The 20,511-nt window shown below is 33.7% G+C and overlaps 2 protein-coding genes across 2 annotated transcripts; both read left to right on the top strand.

Moving 5' to 3' along the window:
* The first annotated feature begins 1,126 nt into the window (after positions 1-1,126).
* LOC129904573 (putative phospholipid:diacylglycerol acyltransferase 2) lies at positions 1,127-6,383 on the top strand. The gene is made up of 6 exons (XM_055980135.1): positions 1,127-2,163; positions 2,841-3,063; positions 3,736-4,019; positions 4,345-4,684; positions 5,013-5,278; positions 5,707-6,383. The coding sequence occupies exons 1-6, from the start codon at positions 1,676-1,678 to the stop codon at positions 6,188-6,190; spliced, it is 2,085 nt and encodes a 694-aa protein (XP_055836110.1). The 5' UTR covers positions 1,127-1,675; the 3' UTR covers positions 6,191-6,383.
* Positions 6,384-15,587: 9,204 nt separating this feature from the next.
* Positions 15,588-20,067, top strand: LOC129902848 (GDSL esterase/lipase At5g22810). The gene is made up of 5 exons (XM_055978276.1): positions 15,588-15,912; positions 16,698-16,828; positions 17,605-17,838; positions 18,764-19,019; positions 19,472-20,067. The coding sequence occupies exons 1-5, from the start codon at positions 15,666-15,668 to the stop codon at positions 19,663-19,665; spliced, it is 1,062 nt and encodes a 353-aa protein (XP_055834251.1). The 5' UTR covers positions 15,588-15,665; the 3' UTR covers positions 19,666-20,067.
* Positions 20,068-20,511: the final 444 nt, after the last annotated feature.

Here is a 20,511-nt window from a genome sequence, read left to right as displayed (position 1 = left end):
AAAATCCTACTTGGGTGATAGGATCATGAACTTGATCAAGGGTTAGTAATTTGATATAAGTCGGGTATTTTAAGTCATTTTTCATTGACTGCTTGTGTTCTTTAATTGTTTTTGACTTAGGACAAGCCAAAAAACTTCGGAAGGGGAAAACTCAGGTTCTTTAAGGACATTCAAGCTTGATTTCGAGGTAGGTGATGGTTTATTTTTTCGTATATGTTATGTATGAATGTTAATTGTATTTTTAGTATTGTATCTATGTTTGTATGTGAATAGGAAAATATTAAATAAACATAATGAAATGATTATTCCTGATCAATTGCATGGAATGTACTTAAAACTTGATTGTGCAAGCGTGTGAACTATTCATTGTTGATTGTGATTGCGATTATGATTGTTGGATCCGGTACCACGCCGGTACATACTGGATCGGGTGTCACGCCGACACATAATTGAATCGGGTACCACGTCGATACATATTGAATTGGGTGTCATGCTGACACACTAATAGTTTGGGTATAAATTCTATGAGAGGACCATTGTTAACTGTTGTATTTGAGATTGATATTGTGAAACTATATATTGCTCATGAAATGAAACTCTATATTATTTTTAATATTAAATAATTATATAAAATAGCAATAATTATATTTTAAAATTTCAAAATATCATTAATAAAATTACTAAAATATATTTCTAATTAAAATTTTATCAAAAAATATATGAGATCAACCTATACCAAATAATATGAAAGGGGCGTGGGTGGGTCAAAATAAGTGTATATAGTATATTGACAGCTTAGCTAGAGAGGCAACATTTTGCATGTAGAGTGCAAAGGAAAAGAGGAAACAAGACAAGTGTATGCCCCTTGGTTTCATCAACAACAGCAAAAAAAGCTAAAACTAAACCCCAAAAATACTCCAATTCTTGTGGTGAAAGTGAAACTAAAAATTAAAGTTCTTTTCACCTCCCTTTCTTCTTTCTATGAATTTGTATTTTGCTTTTCTGTGTACTCACAGAACACAACTCTTCTTCACCACGTGTTGCAGAGCCACACCTTCTGTAACGCCTATTTCTACAAACAACAACAAGCCATGATCATCACTCTCTTGTACTCTTCTTTCCTATATCTTTTTCTTTGTTTTAACTTTTTTTGTCTAGAGTTCAAGTTCAATTCCAAGTTTTCCTTTGATGTGTTGTTCCCATTTCTTGAAAAAATCTAATCTTTATGTTGATTTGAGCTAGTTTTGTTGGTTTTGAGGCATAACACATCAAAATCTTGAGTTTTCCTCCGATGTGTTGTTCCCATTTCTTGAAAAAATCTAATCTTTATGTTGATTTGAGCTACTTTTGTTGGTTTTGAGGCATAACACATCAAAATCTTGAGTTTTCCTTTGATGGGTTGTTCCTATCTCTTGAAAAATCTCATCTTTATGTTAATTTGAGCTACTTTTGTTGTTCTTGAGACATAACATCAACATCTTGAGTTTTCATTTGATGGGTTGTTCCCATTTCTTGAAAAAAATCTCATCTTTATGTTAATTTGAGCTACTTTTGTTGTTGCTGAAACATACCATCAAAATCTTGTGTTTTCCTTTGATGAGTTGTTCCCATTTCTTGAAAAATTTAATCTTTATGTTGATTTGAGACATAACACATCAAAATCTTGAATTTTCCAATGGCTGCAATTCTGAGGTTTCGTAAGTTGTGCTTTCTTGAACCAGTGAAGTGTTCTACTGTTAGTGTTCAATCATTTGAGAAACCAAAAAATGATGAAAAACAATCTTTTGAGCAACCCAAAAAACCAGAAAGTCTTGTTTCTACTATTGAGAGAGTTTTAGAGAAACCAAAGTCCAAGAAGATAAAAAAAGAGCCTAAGGAATGGAGGTGTGTAGATAGTTGTTGTTGGCTAATTGGCTACTTGTGTACAAGTTGGTGGATACTTCTGTTTTTGTGCAATTTTTTGCCTGCAAATTTGCCTGGATTTAGAGTCCCTGAACCTCCTGGAGTTAGACTCAAACGTGATGGATTAACAGCTCTTCATCCTGTTGTTTTAGTCCCTGGCATTGTCACTGGTGGCCTTGAGCTTTGGGAAGGAAGGCCTTGTTCTGAAGGATTATTTCGAAAGAGGCTATGGGGTGGTAGTTTCACTGAAATATTCAAAAGGTACTCTTGTTTAGACGAAGACGGAACTGGTAAAGTTGTTAAGTTGTTGTGCGTGACCACGAGGTCACGTTTTCAAGCCGTCACGTTTTCAAGCCGTGGAAACAGTCTCTTGCAGATTTCTGCAAGGTAAGACTGCCCACAATAGACCCGTCCTGTCTTCTCCGATACAGCGCATTCAAGGGTCCGGCCTTCTCCCATACAGCGCATAGCGTGGGAGCTTAGTGCACTGCCCACAATAGACCCTTGTGGTCCGGTACATCGCATTCAAGGGTCCGGCCATCTCCGATACAGCGCATAGAGTGGGAGCTTGGTGCACTGGGCTGCCCCTTTGTGTGCTTTAGACCTATGTTGCTTGGATTCCTAGAAAATGTCACTGCTGTGCGTGTTGGATCCTCCAAAATTAGTGCATTCTTGGATAATCCGACATGGGTGTGTATGCATTTTTGGAGAGTCCCCTTTGTGTGCTTTAGACCTATGTTGCTTGGATTCCTAGAAAATGTCACTGCTGTGCGTGTTGGATCCTCCAAAATTAGTGCATTCTTGGATAATCCGACATGGGTGTGTATGCATTTTCGGAGAGTCCGAACAGCATAGCTTTGTTCTGTTTGAATCAGAAAAAAGTAGATTTTGTTGATGCATTTTGACATGAAATTTGAAAAATTATCCTGCTTTTTTAGGCCTTTATGTTGGTTGGAGCACTTATCATTGGACAACGAAACGGGGCTCGATCCACCGGGGATTCGAGTCCGAGCAGTTCCAGGACTTGTGGCAGCCGATTATTTTGCTCCTGGTTACTTTGTTTGGGCTGTTCTTATTGAGAATTTGGCAAAAATTGGCTATGAACAGAAGAATATGTACATGGCTGCTTATGACTGGAGACTATCCTTCCAAAATACAGAGGTACATTGTTATGATCCAACTTATTAAAATTTTCCTCACAACAGATAGCATTAATCCCTTGCATTTAAGTGAATAAATGCCAGTCTTGTCATCATTTACGAAGTTCTTTTTTTTTCCCTTTAGCTGTGAACAATGTGATGGAAGAAAAATGAACTTAATGATGATAAGATTGGCAACTGTAATGTTGTCCCGTGTGACCTCTAGGTCGCGGCATTGAGCCGTGCAACTAGTTTCCCTTGCTTGCGTAAAGGCAAGTTGCCTACGTTACACCCCATCGGGGTGCGGCCCTTCTCCGGCACCTGCGTGCACACGGGATGCTTTGTGCACGGAGCTGCCCGTAGAGTATGTAATGTCATTTCATTGTGTGATGTACTTGAAGGTATGCTCCTTTCAGCAGCATTGTCATATCAGATTGGCGTATGCTATTATGTCTATTCTCGATTGCCAAGATTGTTGAATATTCCCAAGAGTTTCACACAAGTGTCGGATTACTAAATAATTTCCCCTGCATTAGCCACGTTAATGTATCAACGATGCGTCTTCACTTGGAAGTTAAACGGGTTCCTTCTTTCTAGTTGGTAGAAGAACTCTAGTGTCATTGGCATCGACTGTTTAGATATGTGTCGAACTAGATTTGGGTTATTCTAATACATTTGTAATTGGAACAAGCAGATTAGAGACCAATCTCTGAGTAGGCTGAAGAGCAAAATCGAGCTTATGTATGTAACAAATGGTTACAAGAAAGTGGTAGTAGTGCCTCATTCAATGGGAGTTATCTATTTCCTTCACTTCCTTAAATGGGTTGAAGCATCTCCTCCTGTTGGAGGTGGTGGCGGATCGGGTTGGTGTGCCAAACACATCAAAGCTATCATGAATATCGGTCCGGCATTTCTTGGTGTTCCAAAGGCTGTTGCTAATATAATGTCTGTTGAGGGAAGGGATGTTGCCTTTATCAGGTTAGTGTTTTAATTCATCCATCAGTATCCTCTCTTATGCACTTTTATTTTAATCCACCTTGGTAGAGGTTGGTCTAACGGTTTCAAAATTGAGCTAGAAATCTAATTATCGATAGAAAATTGTTGCTCGGACTCTCCAAAAAAGTCGTTGCGTGTATGTCGGATCCTCCAAAAGTAGTACATTTTTTGAGGGTCCGACAGCACTTTTGAAGAGTCCGGGCAACATAATAGAAAAAGTGGAAGTAAAATTAAAGATGCTATAAAAGTGGGGAATTTAGTGCACTTTATGGATGAGGTAGTGAGGTCTTCTTTTTAATTTTTGCAGATCCATGGCTCCTGGTTTGCTGGATTCCGAGACATTTGGTTTTCAAACCCTTCAACACATTATGCGAGTTTCTCGAACATGGGACTCCGTCATTTCCTTGGTACCGAGAGGAGGAGAGACCATATGGGGTGACTTGAATCGGTCTCCAGAAGTAGAAAATATATGTTATACGTCAAAGGCACGATACTTGCAATCTTCTTCGAAGGAAAACAATGGCAATGACACTGATGCTAGGAGGAGTTTCCACGTGAAGGAGCTGCCAAGATATGGTAGACTAATTTCATTTGGGAAGGAAAAATTAGACTTACCTTCTTCACAGCTCTCAATTATTGATTCAAAGGTAAATACGACTCTTTATTCCACCTCTCTTCTCAGGCATTTGCATAACGACAATTGATGTGTTGTTTCCTACTCTTGGACAACTTATTGGAACCAACCAGAATGGTCGATTGGAGAGTATATACTCTTCATGGAATTTACATTTATTCCCGTTAAAAGTAAAAAAAAGGAGCAGCTCGGTGCACTTAGATCCTGCTATGCACGGGGTCCTAGAGTTGTGCCCCGACCACATCGAGTCTTCACACTTCCATGCTAATTGTATTGATCTTAATGCATAGAAGTTCTATATTTCTTTGACATGCGGTCCACATTTGTTTTAAAATCAACAGGAATTCACGCGTGAAAGCGCATCCAGAAATTCAAACACATCATGTGGAGAAATTTTGTCAGAATATGATGAGATGAGTCGCAAAAGCATTAAGAAAGTTGCTGAAAATGATGCATACACAGCAAGATCTCTGTTAGATCTTCTTCGGTTTGTTGCACCGAAAATGATGAAGCGTGCTGAGGCACACTTCTCTCACGGAATAGCAGAAGACCTTGACGATCCAAAGTACACTCATTACAAGTACTGGTCAAATCCACTTGAAACCAAGTAAGAATAAGCAAAAATTCTCTTAATTAACAACAAACTTTTCCCCCGCTCTTTCTTTATTTGAATATCGATTGTCAGACGATCAACTCGTCATTGTCTGTGAAGTTGATTTTACAAAATTACTCATATGCTTTTTGCCGTAGAAGCAATTCCACAGTTGCATAATGAAATCAGCCATAGCCAACGATGCTATTTGTTAGTTAAGTGGCGAAGCAACCTTATGCTAAGGGTATTAAATGACACCCCTTCGGCGAAAAATTATACTATTTAGCTAGGTAAAAAAATTTAAGTTTTACATATATATATACACACTATATGTTGACTCCCCTTATTTTGTTACATGTGTCTACTTTTTTATATTGTGACACACCTTAGTAAAATTTCTGGCTCCTCCGCTGAGTTACTTAATAGTCGGTTTCTTTTTTCAGGTTGCCGGATGCTCCAGATATGGAGATATACTGTTCATATGGAGTGGGAATTCCAACTGAGAGATCATACGTCTACAAGTTGTCATCTTCCGATAGATGCAAGAGCATTCCTCTTCAAATAGACAGCTCTGCATACGGAAGTGATAACGGGTGCTTGAAGGGTGGAGTACACTTTGTTGATGGTGATGAGAGCGTACCAGTCGTGAGTGCTGGCTTCATGTGCGCGAAAGGTTGGCGAGGCAAGACACGTTTCAACCCGTCGGGCATCTCCACATACATAAGGGAACACCAGCACAAGGCACCATCGAGTTTCCTTGAAGGAAGAGGCACGGAAAGTGGCGCTCACGTTGACATTATGGGAAACGTTGCTTTCATCGAGGATGTCCTACGAATCGCTGGTGGTGCCACCGGTGCAGAGCTTGGTGGCGATAGAATCTACTCGGATATCATGAAAATTTCAGAGAGGATAAATATTCGGCTTTAACCGCGACAATGCGCGCGATTTTGACAGAGGGATGAAGGACAATTTCAGAGAAAAAAGAGTAAAGAGCACAAGAATAGGATAGTAGAGATAATGAGAGTAGAACACTGAAAACATCTAAAAGAAAAAGGCTTAAGAGAACAATCAAAGTATGGGATGAGTTGCATTGATTGTAAGTTTCTAACTGAGAAAGATGTGGGGGGGGGGGGGGGGGAGGAGCATTTTGTCACTTTTGTAATCTACTGAATAAATTTTCACCTTATGTAATGAGGTTCAATAGGATTCTGGTTGTTCCACTAAATAAATTCTTTAGCTCATAGGAGCGACGAAGTCAGAGGATTTAAAATATACAAAATATAAACATATCAAGAAGTCAAGACTGACTATTTATGCATAAAAATAATTTAAACTTATAGGAATTGTGAAAATTTTCACCTCTAGGCTTTTAGAAATCGTCCTTCTACTTTACGCAATGCAATTTAGACGTAAGATTTGCGCATATTCTACTACTTAATAAGAGGTGTTAATTTCTAAAAAAACGAACAAATGAGTAAGATTTGCGCTAGAGGTGTTAATTTCTAAAGAAATGAACAAATGAATAAAATTGCTATAGCAATATCATTTTTTATATTTATACTCGTTGTTATTTATATATACATACTGCAAGTAAAAGTCAAAAATTGAAGGAAGACAAAGTAAAGTCAAAAATTGTAGGAAGACAAAGTAAAGGAGAAAAGTAGAAAGAAAAAAAAAGTAAAAGGTAAGTGGGGGATTTTAATTAAAAGTGACTTTTAAGTTATCTATTTGAGAATATAGGACATAAGTTTTAAAAATTGAGTAAAAGGGACTCTAGTATAATTAGGTATTAATGGGTTATGCTAATTTAAAAAAGAATATTTTTATACACCCTAAATTTTTGTTATTTACAAACATACCCAACATATAAGAGGGTTGTTTAGCCAAAAGGGCAACAAATAATTTTCAGAAAATTTGCTCATTTTTTCAGCGGGAGCAGCAACAACAGCTTCCCACATTCATCTTCGTCCTCTTCCATATCTTTTTTTTCCAATCTCAACACATTCCAGCCTTCCAAACGCCGATGTTTAAACATTTGTCTAAACAACTAATAAATATTTTCATATCTCGATCTCCAAAACAATTAACAAATATTTTCATATTACTCCGAACAACTAGCTGATATTTAAAATATTCTCATTGTTTTAACTAAAGAATCATAAAAAACACCTAAACAACTTAGGGTAGTTTAAAGTATCTTCTGGTTGTTTGAACTAAACAACTTCTGTTGTTTGAACTAAATAACTTAGGGTTGTTTAAATATCTTCTGGTTGTTTGAACTAAACAACTTTTGGTTGTTTAAACAACTTCTGTTATTTGAACTAAACAACTTAGGATTGTTTAAACAACATAGGGTTATTTAAACAACATCTCTTCGTTGCTTGAACAACTCCCGTTTATATAAACAACATATCCTCTCTTCTCTTCTCTTCTCTTTTCATCAATTTTTTTTTATAATTTTCACAATCAAATCGGAGTAAAGAAAAAAATGAGGATGACAACATCCGAAGAAGAAGAAGATGAAAACACAAAAAGTTTGGAAAGAAAGGGAAAAATGAAGAAGAAAAAAGGCAAAGAAGTTAAGGAAGAAGAAGATGAAAGGGAAAATAAACAAAAGCGTTCAAAAAAAATGGAGAAAAGAAAAGAGAGGAGAAGAGAGGAGGGAAAAGGAGAACAGAGAATTTAAAAAAATGAAGAGAATGAAGAAAAAGAAAAGAAAAGAGACAGAACATATCATTTACAAAACATGAAAGAAATGAATAGATTTAGGGTTTTTATTATAAGTTTTGATATTTTAATTTTTTATCCTAAATTTATAAATATTTCAAATCAACCCCAATTCTTAATAATTAAGCCCTAATTAAATATTTATAACAAAAGAAAAAGAAAAAAAAATACAAATCCTTTATCTTTATTCAACTCTCAAACATCCCTTTTAGCTAATTTTCTCAAGTAAATGCAAGAACATGCCAGCAACCTTTTGTCTTTACACGTTTTGACGCGTTTTCATCCTCCTATAACTAGAGGGCCTCTTGCTCTCATTTATATCATCATAGAAAGAGAGAGTAAAAATACAAAGAGAGTTATACACCAAGATAAATATTGTAGTCTTGAGTGTCATCTTTAGTAGTTGTTCCTTTTACAAGAGAGAAGTGTTAATTGTTGTTTTCTCCTTGTATTTGAGAGCAGTGTATTCCATATTTTAATAGTGAGATCCTTCTACCCCATGGTTTTTCCCTTCTATTTGTTAGAGGGGTTTCCACGTAAAATTCTCGTGTCTAATTTATTTTCATATTAATTGTCATATCAAACTTTAATTGCGGTGCTTCCTCCCCCAAACAGTGGTATCAGAGACCTCAGTTATTCTGTCTGTTTTATGCGAAGGTACTATTCATGAATAGTAAATTTTTGTGAATAGTACTATTCACGTGAATAGTAATTTTGGTGACGGTTCAGTTTGTCACGATTGATCGCAAAAATATTCAAAAATGATCTAGAAGGATGTGAAGCAAATAACAATGTCGAGTACAATAAAATTTGACGTTGAAAAATTCAATGAGACTAATTTCTCATTGTGGAAAATGAAAATAAAAGCGATATTGAGAAAGGACAATTGCTTAGCTGCAATTGAAGGCAGACCCACAGATTTTACTGATGACAGCAAGTGGAATGATATAGACAGCAACACAGTTGCTGATCTACACTTGGCACTAGCTGATCAAGTGTTGTCTAGTGTGACTGAAAAGCGGACGACGAAGGAAATATGGAATACTCTTATGGGGTTGTATGAGGCCAAGTCTTTGCATAATAAAATCTTCTTAAAAAGAAGATTATATACTCTCCGAATGCAAAGTCCATGTCAGTTACTGAACACATCAATACTTTGAATACTCTGTTTTTGCAACTTACAACAATGAGTAACAAAATAAAGGGGAATGAACGTGCGGAGCTTCTACTTCAAAGTCTACCTGACTCGTATGATCAACTCATCATCAACCTGACGAATAATACAGACAGTCTAATTTTTGATGAAATTGCAGCCGCTGTCTTAGAAGAAGAAAATCGGCGCAAAAATAAGGAAGATAGACAAGCAAGTTCGCAACAAGTTGCAGCTTTGATGATGGTGAGAGGAAGACCAACGGAACGTAGCTCCAGTGGGAGTCACAATCATGGCAGATCTCAATCAAGAAGTAAGAAGAATATCAAGTGCTACAACTGTGGCAAGAAAGGGCACTTCAAGAAAGATTGTCGGTTCAAAAAGAAGAGTGAACACCCAGAGCCATCAAATTCTCAAGAGAATGTTGCATGTACCTCGGATGATGGCGGCATTTTATGTAGTGAAGCAATATCAAATAATAAAGGCAGAAAACGTTTCACTGATGTCTGGATCATGGACACAGGAGCAACATGGCATATGACTTTTCGGAGAGAATGGTTCCATCAATATAATTCTATCTCAGGAGAATCTGTGTTTATGGGAGATGATCATGCTTTGGATGTTATTGGTATTGGATCCATCAAAATAAAAATGTATGATGGCAAGATACGCACCATCCAAGAGGTACGACATGTAAAAGACTTGAGGAAGAATCTATTATCTTTGGGACAATTAGATGATAATGGATGTTCATACAAGACTCATGGTGGAGTCATGAAAATATCCAAAGGAACGCTTGTAGTGATGAAAGCAGAAAAACTTGCTGCAAATCTATATGTGCTTAAAGGTAAAACACACCAAAAGGAGAAGCATCAACCGCGTCAGCAAATTTATTTAAAGAATCAACAATGATGTGGCATCGTAAACTTGGCCATATATCGGAATGAGGTTTGAAGATTCTTACTGAGCAAAAGCTTCTTTCAGGGCTCAAAAAGGTTTCACTACCCTTTTGTGAGAATTGTGTTACCAGTAAGCAAAATAGACTGAAGTTTAGCAGTTCCTCTGCTAAAAGCAAGGAAATATTAGATCTGGTCCACTCTGATGTCTGGCAAGCACCGATGGAGTCTTTAGGAGGAGCAAAATATTTTGTGTCATTCATTGACAATTACTCTAGGAGAAGTTGGGTGTATCCAATCAAGAGGAAGACAAATAACTTTTCAGTTTTCAAAGAATTCAAAGCGGGGTGGAACTTGAATCTGAGAAAAAAATCAAGTGTTTGAGGACAGATAATGAAGGAGAATACACTGGTGATGAATTTGATAACTTCTGTAAACAAGAAGGTATTAAACGGTAGTTCACGGTGGCATATACTCCACAACAAAATGAAGTAGCAAAGCGGATGAACAGAACCTTGTTGGAACGAACAAGATCTATGTTGGCAACTAGAGGATTAGAAAAACAATTCTGGGCAGAAGTAGTCAAAACCGCCTGTTATGTGATCAATCGGTCATCATCAACCGTAATTGATCTGAAAACGCCAATGGAGATGTGAACAGGAAAACCAGCTGATTATTCTCGCTTATTTATATTCGAAAGTCCTGCTTATGTTATGTATAACACCCAAGAAAAATTAAAGTTGGATCCAAAATCTAGAAAATGCATTTTCTTAGGGTTTACTAATGGAGTCAAGGGGTATCACTTGTGGGATCCCACAACCCACAAGGTGGTAATCGGCACGAATGTTGTATTTGTTGAAAACAAAATACAAGCAAAAAAAGGCAGCACTTCAAAAGAAAAATCAGAGACTACTACAGTTGAAGTTGAAGAAATAGAAGAAGTTTCAGTTTCTTCTAAAGCAGCACTAGAGTACGAAGAACAAGAGCAAGCTGAGATCGAAACTCCACAAGTTTGTCGGTCAACTAGGGAGAGAAGAGAACCAGCTTGACACTCAGATTATTCTATGGAGAGTAATATTGTATATTGTCTACTAACAGAAGATGGAGAGCCTTCAACTTTTCACGAGGCTATGAAAGGCCAAGAATCATCTCTGTGGGTGGCAGCAATGCAAGAAAAAATTGAAGTTCTTCATAAAAATAAAATATGGGATCTTGTACAATTACCACAAGGAAGGAAGGCCATTGGAAACAAATGGGTCTACAAGATCAAACGCAATGGTAATGATCAAGTGGAGAAGTATCGTGCAAGAATGATGGTGGAAGGATTCGCTCAAAAAGAAGGTATAGACTTCAATGAGATATTTTTTCCGATGGTTTGACTCACAACAATTCGAGTGGTCCTGGCGATGTGTGCTACATTTGACTTATACTTGGAGCAGTTAGATGTTAAAACTGCATTTCTTCATGGAGAATTTGAAGAAGAAATTTACATGCTTCAACCAGAAGGTTTTGAAGAACAGGGAAAAGAGAACTTGGTTTGCAGGTTGAACAAATCTCTATATGATCTCAAACAGGCGCCGAAGTGTTAGTATAAGAGATTTGCTTCCTTCATTATAGGCCTTGGATACAACAAACATAGTTCAGATCCTTGTGTTTATTACAAGAGATTTGGTGATGAAGAATTTGTTATTTTGCTGTTGTATGTTGATGACATGTTGGTAGCAGGCCCCAACAAAGATCGTCTTACAAATTTAAAGGCACAGTTAGCTAGGGAGTTTGAACTGAAGGACTTGGGACCAACAAGTAAGATTCTAGGGATGCAACTTCATCAAAACAGAAATAATAGAAAGATTTGTCTTTCTCAAAAGAACTAGTTGAAGAAAATTTTGAGACGCTTCAAGATGCAAGATTGTAAGTCAATTTCTACCCCACTTCCTATTAATTTCAAGTTATCCTCAAATATGAGTCCTAGCAATGAAGCAGAGAGGATGGAGATGTCTCAAGTACCGTATGCATCAGCAGTGGGAAGTTTAATATTCGCCATGGTATGTACAAGACCCTACATTGCACAAGTAGTGAGAGTGGTTAGTCGATACATGGCTAATCCTGATAGAGAGCATTGGAATACTATTAAGAGGATCCTGAGATACATCAAGGGTACCTCAGATGTTGCAATATGTTATGGAGGATCAGACTTTACTGTTAAAGGTTATGTTGATTCAGATTGTGCAGGTGGTCTTGATAAAAGCAAGTCCACCATAGGTTATGTGTTTACTCTTGTTGGAGGAGCTGTAAGATGAGTTTCAAAACTGCAATCTATCGTGGCTACATCTACGACGGAAGCAGAATATGTAGTAGCTACACAAGCTAGCAAAGAGGCAATATGGATGCAGATATTACTGGAGGAACTCGGGCACAAACACGAGAAGGTTGCTCTATTTTGTGACAGTCAGAGCGCTTTGCATCTTGCAAAGAATCCAGTATTTCATTCAAGGACAAATCACATACGAATTCAGTATCACTTTGTTCGTGAGAAGGTGGAAGAAGGCAGTGTGGATATTCAGAAAATTCACACCAATGACAACCTAGCAGATATGTTTACGAAGCCAATCAACATTAACAAGTTTATATGGTGTCGATCTTTTATTGGCCTATTAGAAACGTAACATTGCAGTAATTAGATAGAAAAAATGGTGTGAAAACTTAATTAATTCTCAATTAAATCTTCAAGTGGAGAATGCAAGTAAAAGTCAAAAATTGAAGGAAGACAAAGTAAAGTCAAAAATTGTAGGAAGACAAAGTAAAGGAGAAAAGTAAAAAAGAAAAAAAAAGTAAAAGGTAGGTGGAGGAACATGCCAGCAACCTTCTGTCTTTACACATTTTGAAAACGCGTATACGCGTTTTCATCCTCCTATAAATAGAGGGTCTCTTGCCCTTATTTATATCATCCTAGAAAGAGAGAGTAAAAATACAAAGAGAGTTATACACCAAGATAAATATTGTAGTCTTGAGTGTCCTCTTTAGTAGTTGTTCCTTTTACAAGAGAGAAGTGTTAATTGTTGTTTTCTCCTTGTATTTGAGAGCAGTGTACTCCATATTTTAATAGTGAGATCCTTCTACCCCGTGATTTTTCCCTTCTATCTGTTAGAGGGGTTTCCACGTAAAATTCTCGTGTCCAATTTATTTTTATATTAATTATCATATCAAACTTTAGTTGCGGTGCTTTCTCCCCCAAACACATACGTATCTAGTGAAAAAATTCAATGAGGTGGTGTTACATCACTACTCTAGCTATATATACAGTTAAAGTAAATTGAAATTTATATGTCATAGTTACTATTTTGAGAGCCGAAGAATGTTTTCTTTAATCATAATTATTTCAAATTATTATTATTGTGAAAATTCTAATTGAAAATGTTGATTACTTATGCTAACGTAATAGTAAAAACTTATTTGTATAAATGTGTTGAAAATATTATTCTTTCATTTTTTTCTTCTATAGTGAAGATAATTCTACGTAATGTTATAACATATTATTAAAGGACTATCTTTGTTTTCTTATTTTCCCTAATTAGAAATAAGTGTGTTGATTTATAGTACTTTTTATATAGTTTTAAAATGCTATTTCAAAAAAATTGAAGATTTATCTTCAAATTTACACAATCTACAAATTTACACGGAAAATTGATTAATCTAAACACCGTACTCCAAAGCAAGACACATGGAGATAATAACACTTAGCTGTCAGCATTACAAACTTATATGATGTTAATTGAAGTGTTGGGGAGGAAGCACTATAACTAAAATTTTATATGATAATAAATAATGAAAATAAATTGGACACGAGAATTTTACATGAAATCCCTCAAACATATAAAAGAGAAAAACCACGGGGTAGAAGAATCTTACTATGATAATATGGGAGTACACTGCTTTCAAATACAAGGAGAAAACAACAATTAACACTTCTCTCTTGTAAAAGGAACAACTCACTAAAGAGGACACTCAAGATTACAATATTTATTTTGGTGTATAACTCTCTTTATGTTCTTACTTTTTTGGATTGTATTTTGTGGGATAATCTAAATGAGGGCAAGAGACCCTCTATTTATAGAAAACTAGAAATGCAAAAAATTCGCTTAAAATCCGCGTATTGCACCTCTCTTTTTGACTACGCATTCAAAACGCGTTTTGTTCCCTTTTTTACTACGCATTCAAAATGCGTTTTGTAATATTTGACTATCTCGCATGAAGAGCTACTGCATGTGAAGTCAAGAAATTTAGAAAAGCATAAGATATCTCACTTATGGAATTCTAGATCTTAAGATGAAAACTAAAATTTTAAGGACAAAGAGTTTTTCTTTTTTTATCTTTACATAACTAATCGGTCGAATTCATGATAAATACATTTTTTAATTGGTATATATAGATTGTATATTAATTCTATATATATATATATATATATATATATATATATATATATAATATAATATATCGGATAATTATTTTTAATATAATGATTAGGTAGGTTGCTAATATTTAAGTTAATTCTTTTTTTTTAATTAACAAGAAACAGAAAATAAAAAATATGTGTCAAACAAGCTCCCTAAGACAGATAACATTTTACGTGAACAAGTTATGCCAGTGAATTTTAGTTGTAACTACTGCCTATATATAATATCATATTCTCATCTTTATACTAATACTAACTAAGCTTCCAAATTTTTGCCATAGAAAAAGAAGATAATAAATTATTTTGTTAATCCAGTAGTTGTTGATTGGCTGTTATTCAACCATATAGCTTATGGGAAACAATAAAAATTCAAAGAAAGAGTAATAAGAATAGAATGGTTCAAATCCTTCAACATTTCTTTTCACTACTTAAAAAAATCAGGAATTATCGACAAATAAATTTTATAATTAAACAACAAAATTTTAGTACTAATTCAATTTGGCAATGAGTTGGCGATGAATTGGCACAAATTTTGTTAGCTATTAGCAATTTTGTGATGGATTAGCCATGGAGTTTATAACTAATTTTGATTATTTTCTATAGTTTTATATAAAATGACGAATTATAATCAAGTTTAACTTCCACAAAAGGGTATATATGGTTGAATACTTTATTGTCTTAAGTTGAGGAATTAACAATTATCATCCATAGTTGTGGTGGGATATGTGGATTACTCCGATCCTTAATCAAATGTCTCGAGTTTGAATCTTAGAAATGAGGAAAAAATATCTGATAGAGAGCGATTCCTCTTTAATCGGTCTTATGTGACCGCAAATCCAAATAAGTCAGAATTCTAAGTAGTGCAAGATGCAATGAAATTTCTTTTTCTGATAAGAAGCGATTCCCTCTATAATCAGTCTTACACAACCACAAATTCGAACTAATCAGAATTTCAAAGCATTATCAGAGATATGTGAAAAATAAAAGAATTAAGGAATTAATTAAATAAGAAATAAATATCATTATTGATGTAACCATTTCAACCAATTAGCCTCTTTAAATAGTCCTCCAACTCTTTTCATTTTTCATCTCCACAAACAACACTTAAAATATTGAACCAAAAGAAGAAGAAAAAACACATACAATTTTTTTATATCTATTTTTTATTTATATATAATGGGAATTTCAATTCTTTTGAGTATTAATTTGTTTGTATTAGCTTTGGATATTTTGATTAATATTGTTAATGGGCAGCCTTTAGTTCCAGCACTATTTATTTTTGGGGATTCAGTTGTTGATGCAGGAAATAATAATTATCTTAAAACAATTGTCAAAGCAAATTTTCCTCCTTATGGAAGAGATTTTCCAAAACAAATACCAACTGGAAGATTTTGCAATGGAAAACTTGCCTCAGATTTCACAGGTACTTATTTTTCTTCGATTTAAATTATATACATCAACAATTTTTTTTTATTAGATATACTACATGTAGTTTAATATGTTATATAGTATCATATTACTTAATTGTCATATTTACTGGACTATGGATTAATATTCAGGAATAGTTTCAGAGACTTCTCAGGTTTTGTTTCGTAAATACTAATCTTCTTATGATTTACAAATATTACACTTAGTATTTTGATTATTTTATAGTAATAATTATTGTAATCTTATTTTTTATTAATGTAAAAAAAATAAACTAATGCCCCCTTACCAACTCTTTTCTTTTATTTATTTTATATTATACACATATTTTTTTTCCAAAAAATTCTCGTTTTATTTTGTGTTTCTCTTATTTATTTTTGATACACTAAATGTTAAAATAACAAAAAGTGGGGGAATTATCAAAGATTCAAACCTCTTGCCCATAAAGAAGCCATTGATATTACTATAAAAATACAAATTTGAATTTTATAGTTAAGTAGTAAAATTTAAGGGTTATTTTATTGAGCAATGGATTAAGGACAACTTATCTGGAATTTTTGTTAGCTAGAAGATATTTAGCGACATATTTACCATGAATTCTGTACAATAGATAGTATATATAATCAAAGATTTCGGGTTTAAGTTTTGAGAATGAAATTTTTTTGTTGCCTTCAAAACTAAATTGGTAACATGCGAATTCAAATTTAATCAAGCCACACAATATAAATACCAAACATCGAATGAAAAAAATAATAATATTTGTCCTTGTGTTGAACAATGCAGCTGAGAATCTTGGGTTTACTTCATATCCACCAGTTTATCTTAGCAAGAAAGCCAAAGGCAAAAATCTATTGATTGGAGCCAATTTTGCCTCAGGTTCATCTGGTTACTATGATACTACTGCTAAGCTATATGTAAGTAATAGTCCTATTTCGGATTCAAGTTTTGAAAATAATCAGAGATCTCAGGTATCAGAAACTGAGTGATAAAACATACTAAAAGAAAAAAATACTCCCTCCGATTTCTCTATTTCAATTTATATGACAACATTTTCTTTTTAGTCAAATCTAAAAAGATTGATACATTTCTAAATTGGGAAAGATTTTAACTTAAATTTTTCATTTTACCGTCAATGAGAAACTCTTGTAGTAATACAAATGTTATGTAATGTTTTAGACCATAAGTTTCACACATCTTATAACCATACAAACGATATAACATGTTTTTTATTTTATTTTTAAATCTCAAAATTTTATTCTTAAAAAATACTCCCTCCGTCCCTATTTACTTGTCAAATATTTTCTATTTGATTTCCCTTTTTACTTGTCAATTTTGTCAAATCAACCGAGACAATTTTTTTTCTTCCTATTATACCCTCAATTTATTAACATTGAGTTAATGTCTTTGAAAAATGTAGTGAATAAATATGTTTAAAAACTCTATCAATTAATTGGGGTAAAATGGTAAACTCACTATCCCAATTATTATTTTCTTAATAGGTGTGCCAAGTCAAAATTTGACAAGTAAAAAGGGACGGGGGAGTAATAATTATGTGTTTAGTTAAATTGTGTAACATAAATTGAAATCGAGAAATAATAGTTAATTATTTATTAAATTTTCTATTGATTCTGTTTCCAAAATCTTATGCAATTGAACAGAGAAAATCTGTTTTTTCTTTTTCTTTTCTCAGGATGCAATTCCTTTGAGCAAACAGCTTGAATATTACAAAGAATATCAGAAGAAATTGGTGGTAATTGCAGGAAAAGTAAATTCTACAGCAATAATCAATGGTTCAATTCACTTAATCAGTGCTGGAAGTAGTGATTTTATTCAGAATTATTATATTAATCCTTTGCTTTACGAAGTTTACACTCCAGATCAATTCTCAGATATCCTCATCAAGTCCTACACTAAATTCATATTGGTATATTCTTTTTCTTTCTTTTATCTATCTATAAAAAACAATCACTTTTCTTTCACAAAATAGGGATAAGGTCTGCATACACATCATCCTCCTCAGACTTCATTAATAGGATTACGCTGCATATGTCATTGTCGTTGTTGTTGTTAAACAAAAAAATCTTTTAAGAATTTTAAGTTATGCACACCGTCTATGTAATTAGTCGAAGCTAGTCACTCAAAGGATATTTATGGATAAAATTATATTTCTTAAAATATGAGATTTGTGATTTTGAAATTACGATAACTTACTTGCTACTAAGGGTAAACGTTATTTGGTGGTGTAAGTATTTCTTATACTAACTGTATATAACTCATAGGAATTATTTTTAATAAATATTTAAGTTATATATATTGATAATATGCTAATTTTTTTTAACACCATTACAATAATGTAAATATGTTATAATAGGTTACATACCATTTGCTCTAGGTTACCAATCAATGCTATTTAGTAATATACTTACCATTACTTTCTAAGTAATCTGATTAAGTAAAAAAAATTATATCGTGAGATATAGAACTTAAATTCAATTTTAATGAGTTTACCTTGTATATACACCAATAATATAAAAGGATGATTATATGATAAATTCATATCGTTAGATATAGAACTTAAATTTAATTTTAATGAGTTTACCTTATATACACACCGATGATGTAAAAGGATAATTACATTATCATGTCGTCTAAATGATAAAACATGTAATTGTCCATAAAAGTTGTATTAATAACTTGACAATAAGACACGTTACTTGCTATAATATGTTGAGACACATTCAAATTGTCAAAATTCTTTACAAAATGTCAGTGTATATAAGATAAATCCATTTTTATTAGTTATTGTTTATTTGTTTAAATACTAAATTTTGGTGTCTTGTGGTTGATAGGAATTGTATGGATTGGGAGCAAGAAAGATTGGAGTGACAACAGTACCACCACTTGGATGTTTACCAGCATCCATTACAATATTTGGCAAAGACAACAACATTTGTGTCAAGAAGATGAACAAAGTAGCAATTTCATTCAACAACAAGCTCAATGACACATCAATCAAATTGCAAAAAAAGCTTTTTGGTCTCAATCTTGTTATCTTAGATATATACCAACCCCTCATTGACCTTGTCACCCACCCATCTGATAATGGTAATACTTCAAAATATAACTATAAGTGACGGAGAGAAACGATTTAATTAAATAACGGAAAATTCAATATTTAGAAATTGTATATTTAATTATTGGCATAATACATAAATATGTCTTTTAATTTGATTTCAGCTGACATTTATGCCCTCCAACTTTAGGTGTGCCCAAATAGACACTTAAACTTGTATAAAACTGAACAAGTAGACACAATGTCTTACGTGGCATAATACACGTGGGACCCCACGTAGGACACAAAACTGCCATGTAGGATGAATGTGTCTATTTGTTCAAGTTTTGGATAGTTAAAGTGTTACTTGTGCACTAGTAAAATTAGAGATTATAGTTATCAGCTAAAGCCAAGTTAAGAGACATATTTATATATTATGTCTTATTTATTTATTTATAGGATTACACGAGATACGTTGTTTGTTCAATGTTTACTTCTTATGCAGGTTTTTTTGAAGCAAGAAAGGCATGTTGTGGCACAGGATTGCTAGAAACATCCATATTGTGCAATGCCAATTCTCCAGGGACATGTGCAAATGCATCTGAATATGTTTTTTGGGATGGATTTCACCCAACAGAAGCTGCAAATAAAGTCTTATCTGATGACTTGCTAGCCAGTGGCATATCCCTCATCTCTTGATCTTTTTTCTTTGGCAATACAGAGATAGACATTTTAATTTGGCCTCCGCTGACAATTGAACACCCAATTTTTATTGTGACCATTTAGACACTTTAACTTGATTAAAGTGTGTTTCTCTAACACCTTAACTTTGAAAATGCACATCTAGGCACCTCTAAGGAGGTGCATTCTAGATGTGTATTCTTCAAGTTAAGGTGTTTATAAGGCCAACTTAAACCAAGTTAAGATGTTTAGATGAGCATTTTCAAAATTGACGTATTTGGTTGTAAATTAAGGCTAAATTAAGATGTCTTTCCTATGCATTATGCCCTTCTTTCTTTAGTGGCAAATAACAAAGTCTTGAAAAAAATATTGTTGGTTGGACTCACATTATGTTATAATAAATTCTTGTTTAGTTTTTCATTCCCTTTTTTGTATTTTATTTTGGTTATATGATGTTGCTAATGAAATATATAGATATATATAGTTGTATTAGTTTATACTTGTAAAAGTTTTTATATTGATGCAATTATTCAAAGATACTTCAATTGTTATTAGCATAATCTCAGATTTTCTTTCCTTATGTCTCAATTAATGTTTTGATCAAGGTGGAGATTGGAGCATACCATATTTACAAAATTAATTATATATAAAAAGTATACTTGCATACTGTTATAAGTGAATTAAAAAAAATGGCATAATATTTAAATAAATACTCAAATTTGACCTCAGCCGTTAAATAAACACTTCAACTTTGAGTATCTAAATCTAAACATCTCAACTTGTATCTACTGAGACGATTAAATACTCCAATTTACGAAATAATCATTTAGACACCTCAAAATTTATGTATCACGTCAGCATCAT

Source organism: Solanum dulcamara, chromosome 9 (assembly GCF_947179165.1).
Source record: "Solanum dulcamara chromosome 9, daSolDulc1.2, whole genome shotgun sequence".
In the NCBI taxonomy this organism is placed as follows: Eukaryota; Viridiplantae; Streptophyta; class Magnoliopsida; order Solanales; family Solanaceae; genus Solanum; species Solanum dulcamara.
The sequence above is the reverse complement of the archived record's forward strand: the minus strand, read 5'-3'. Positions and strand labels throughout refer to the sequence as shown.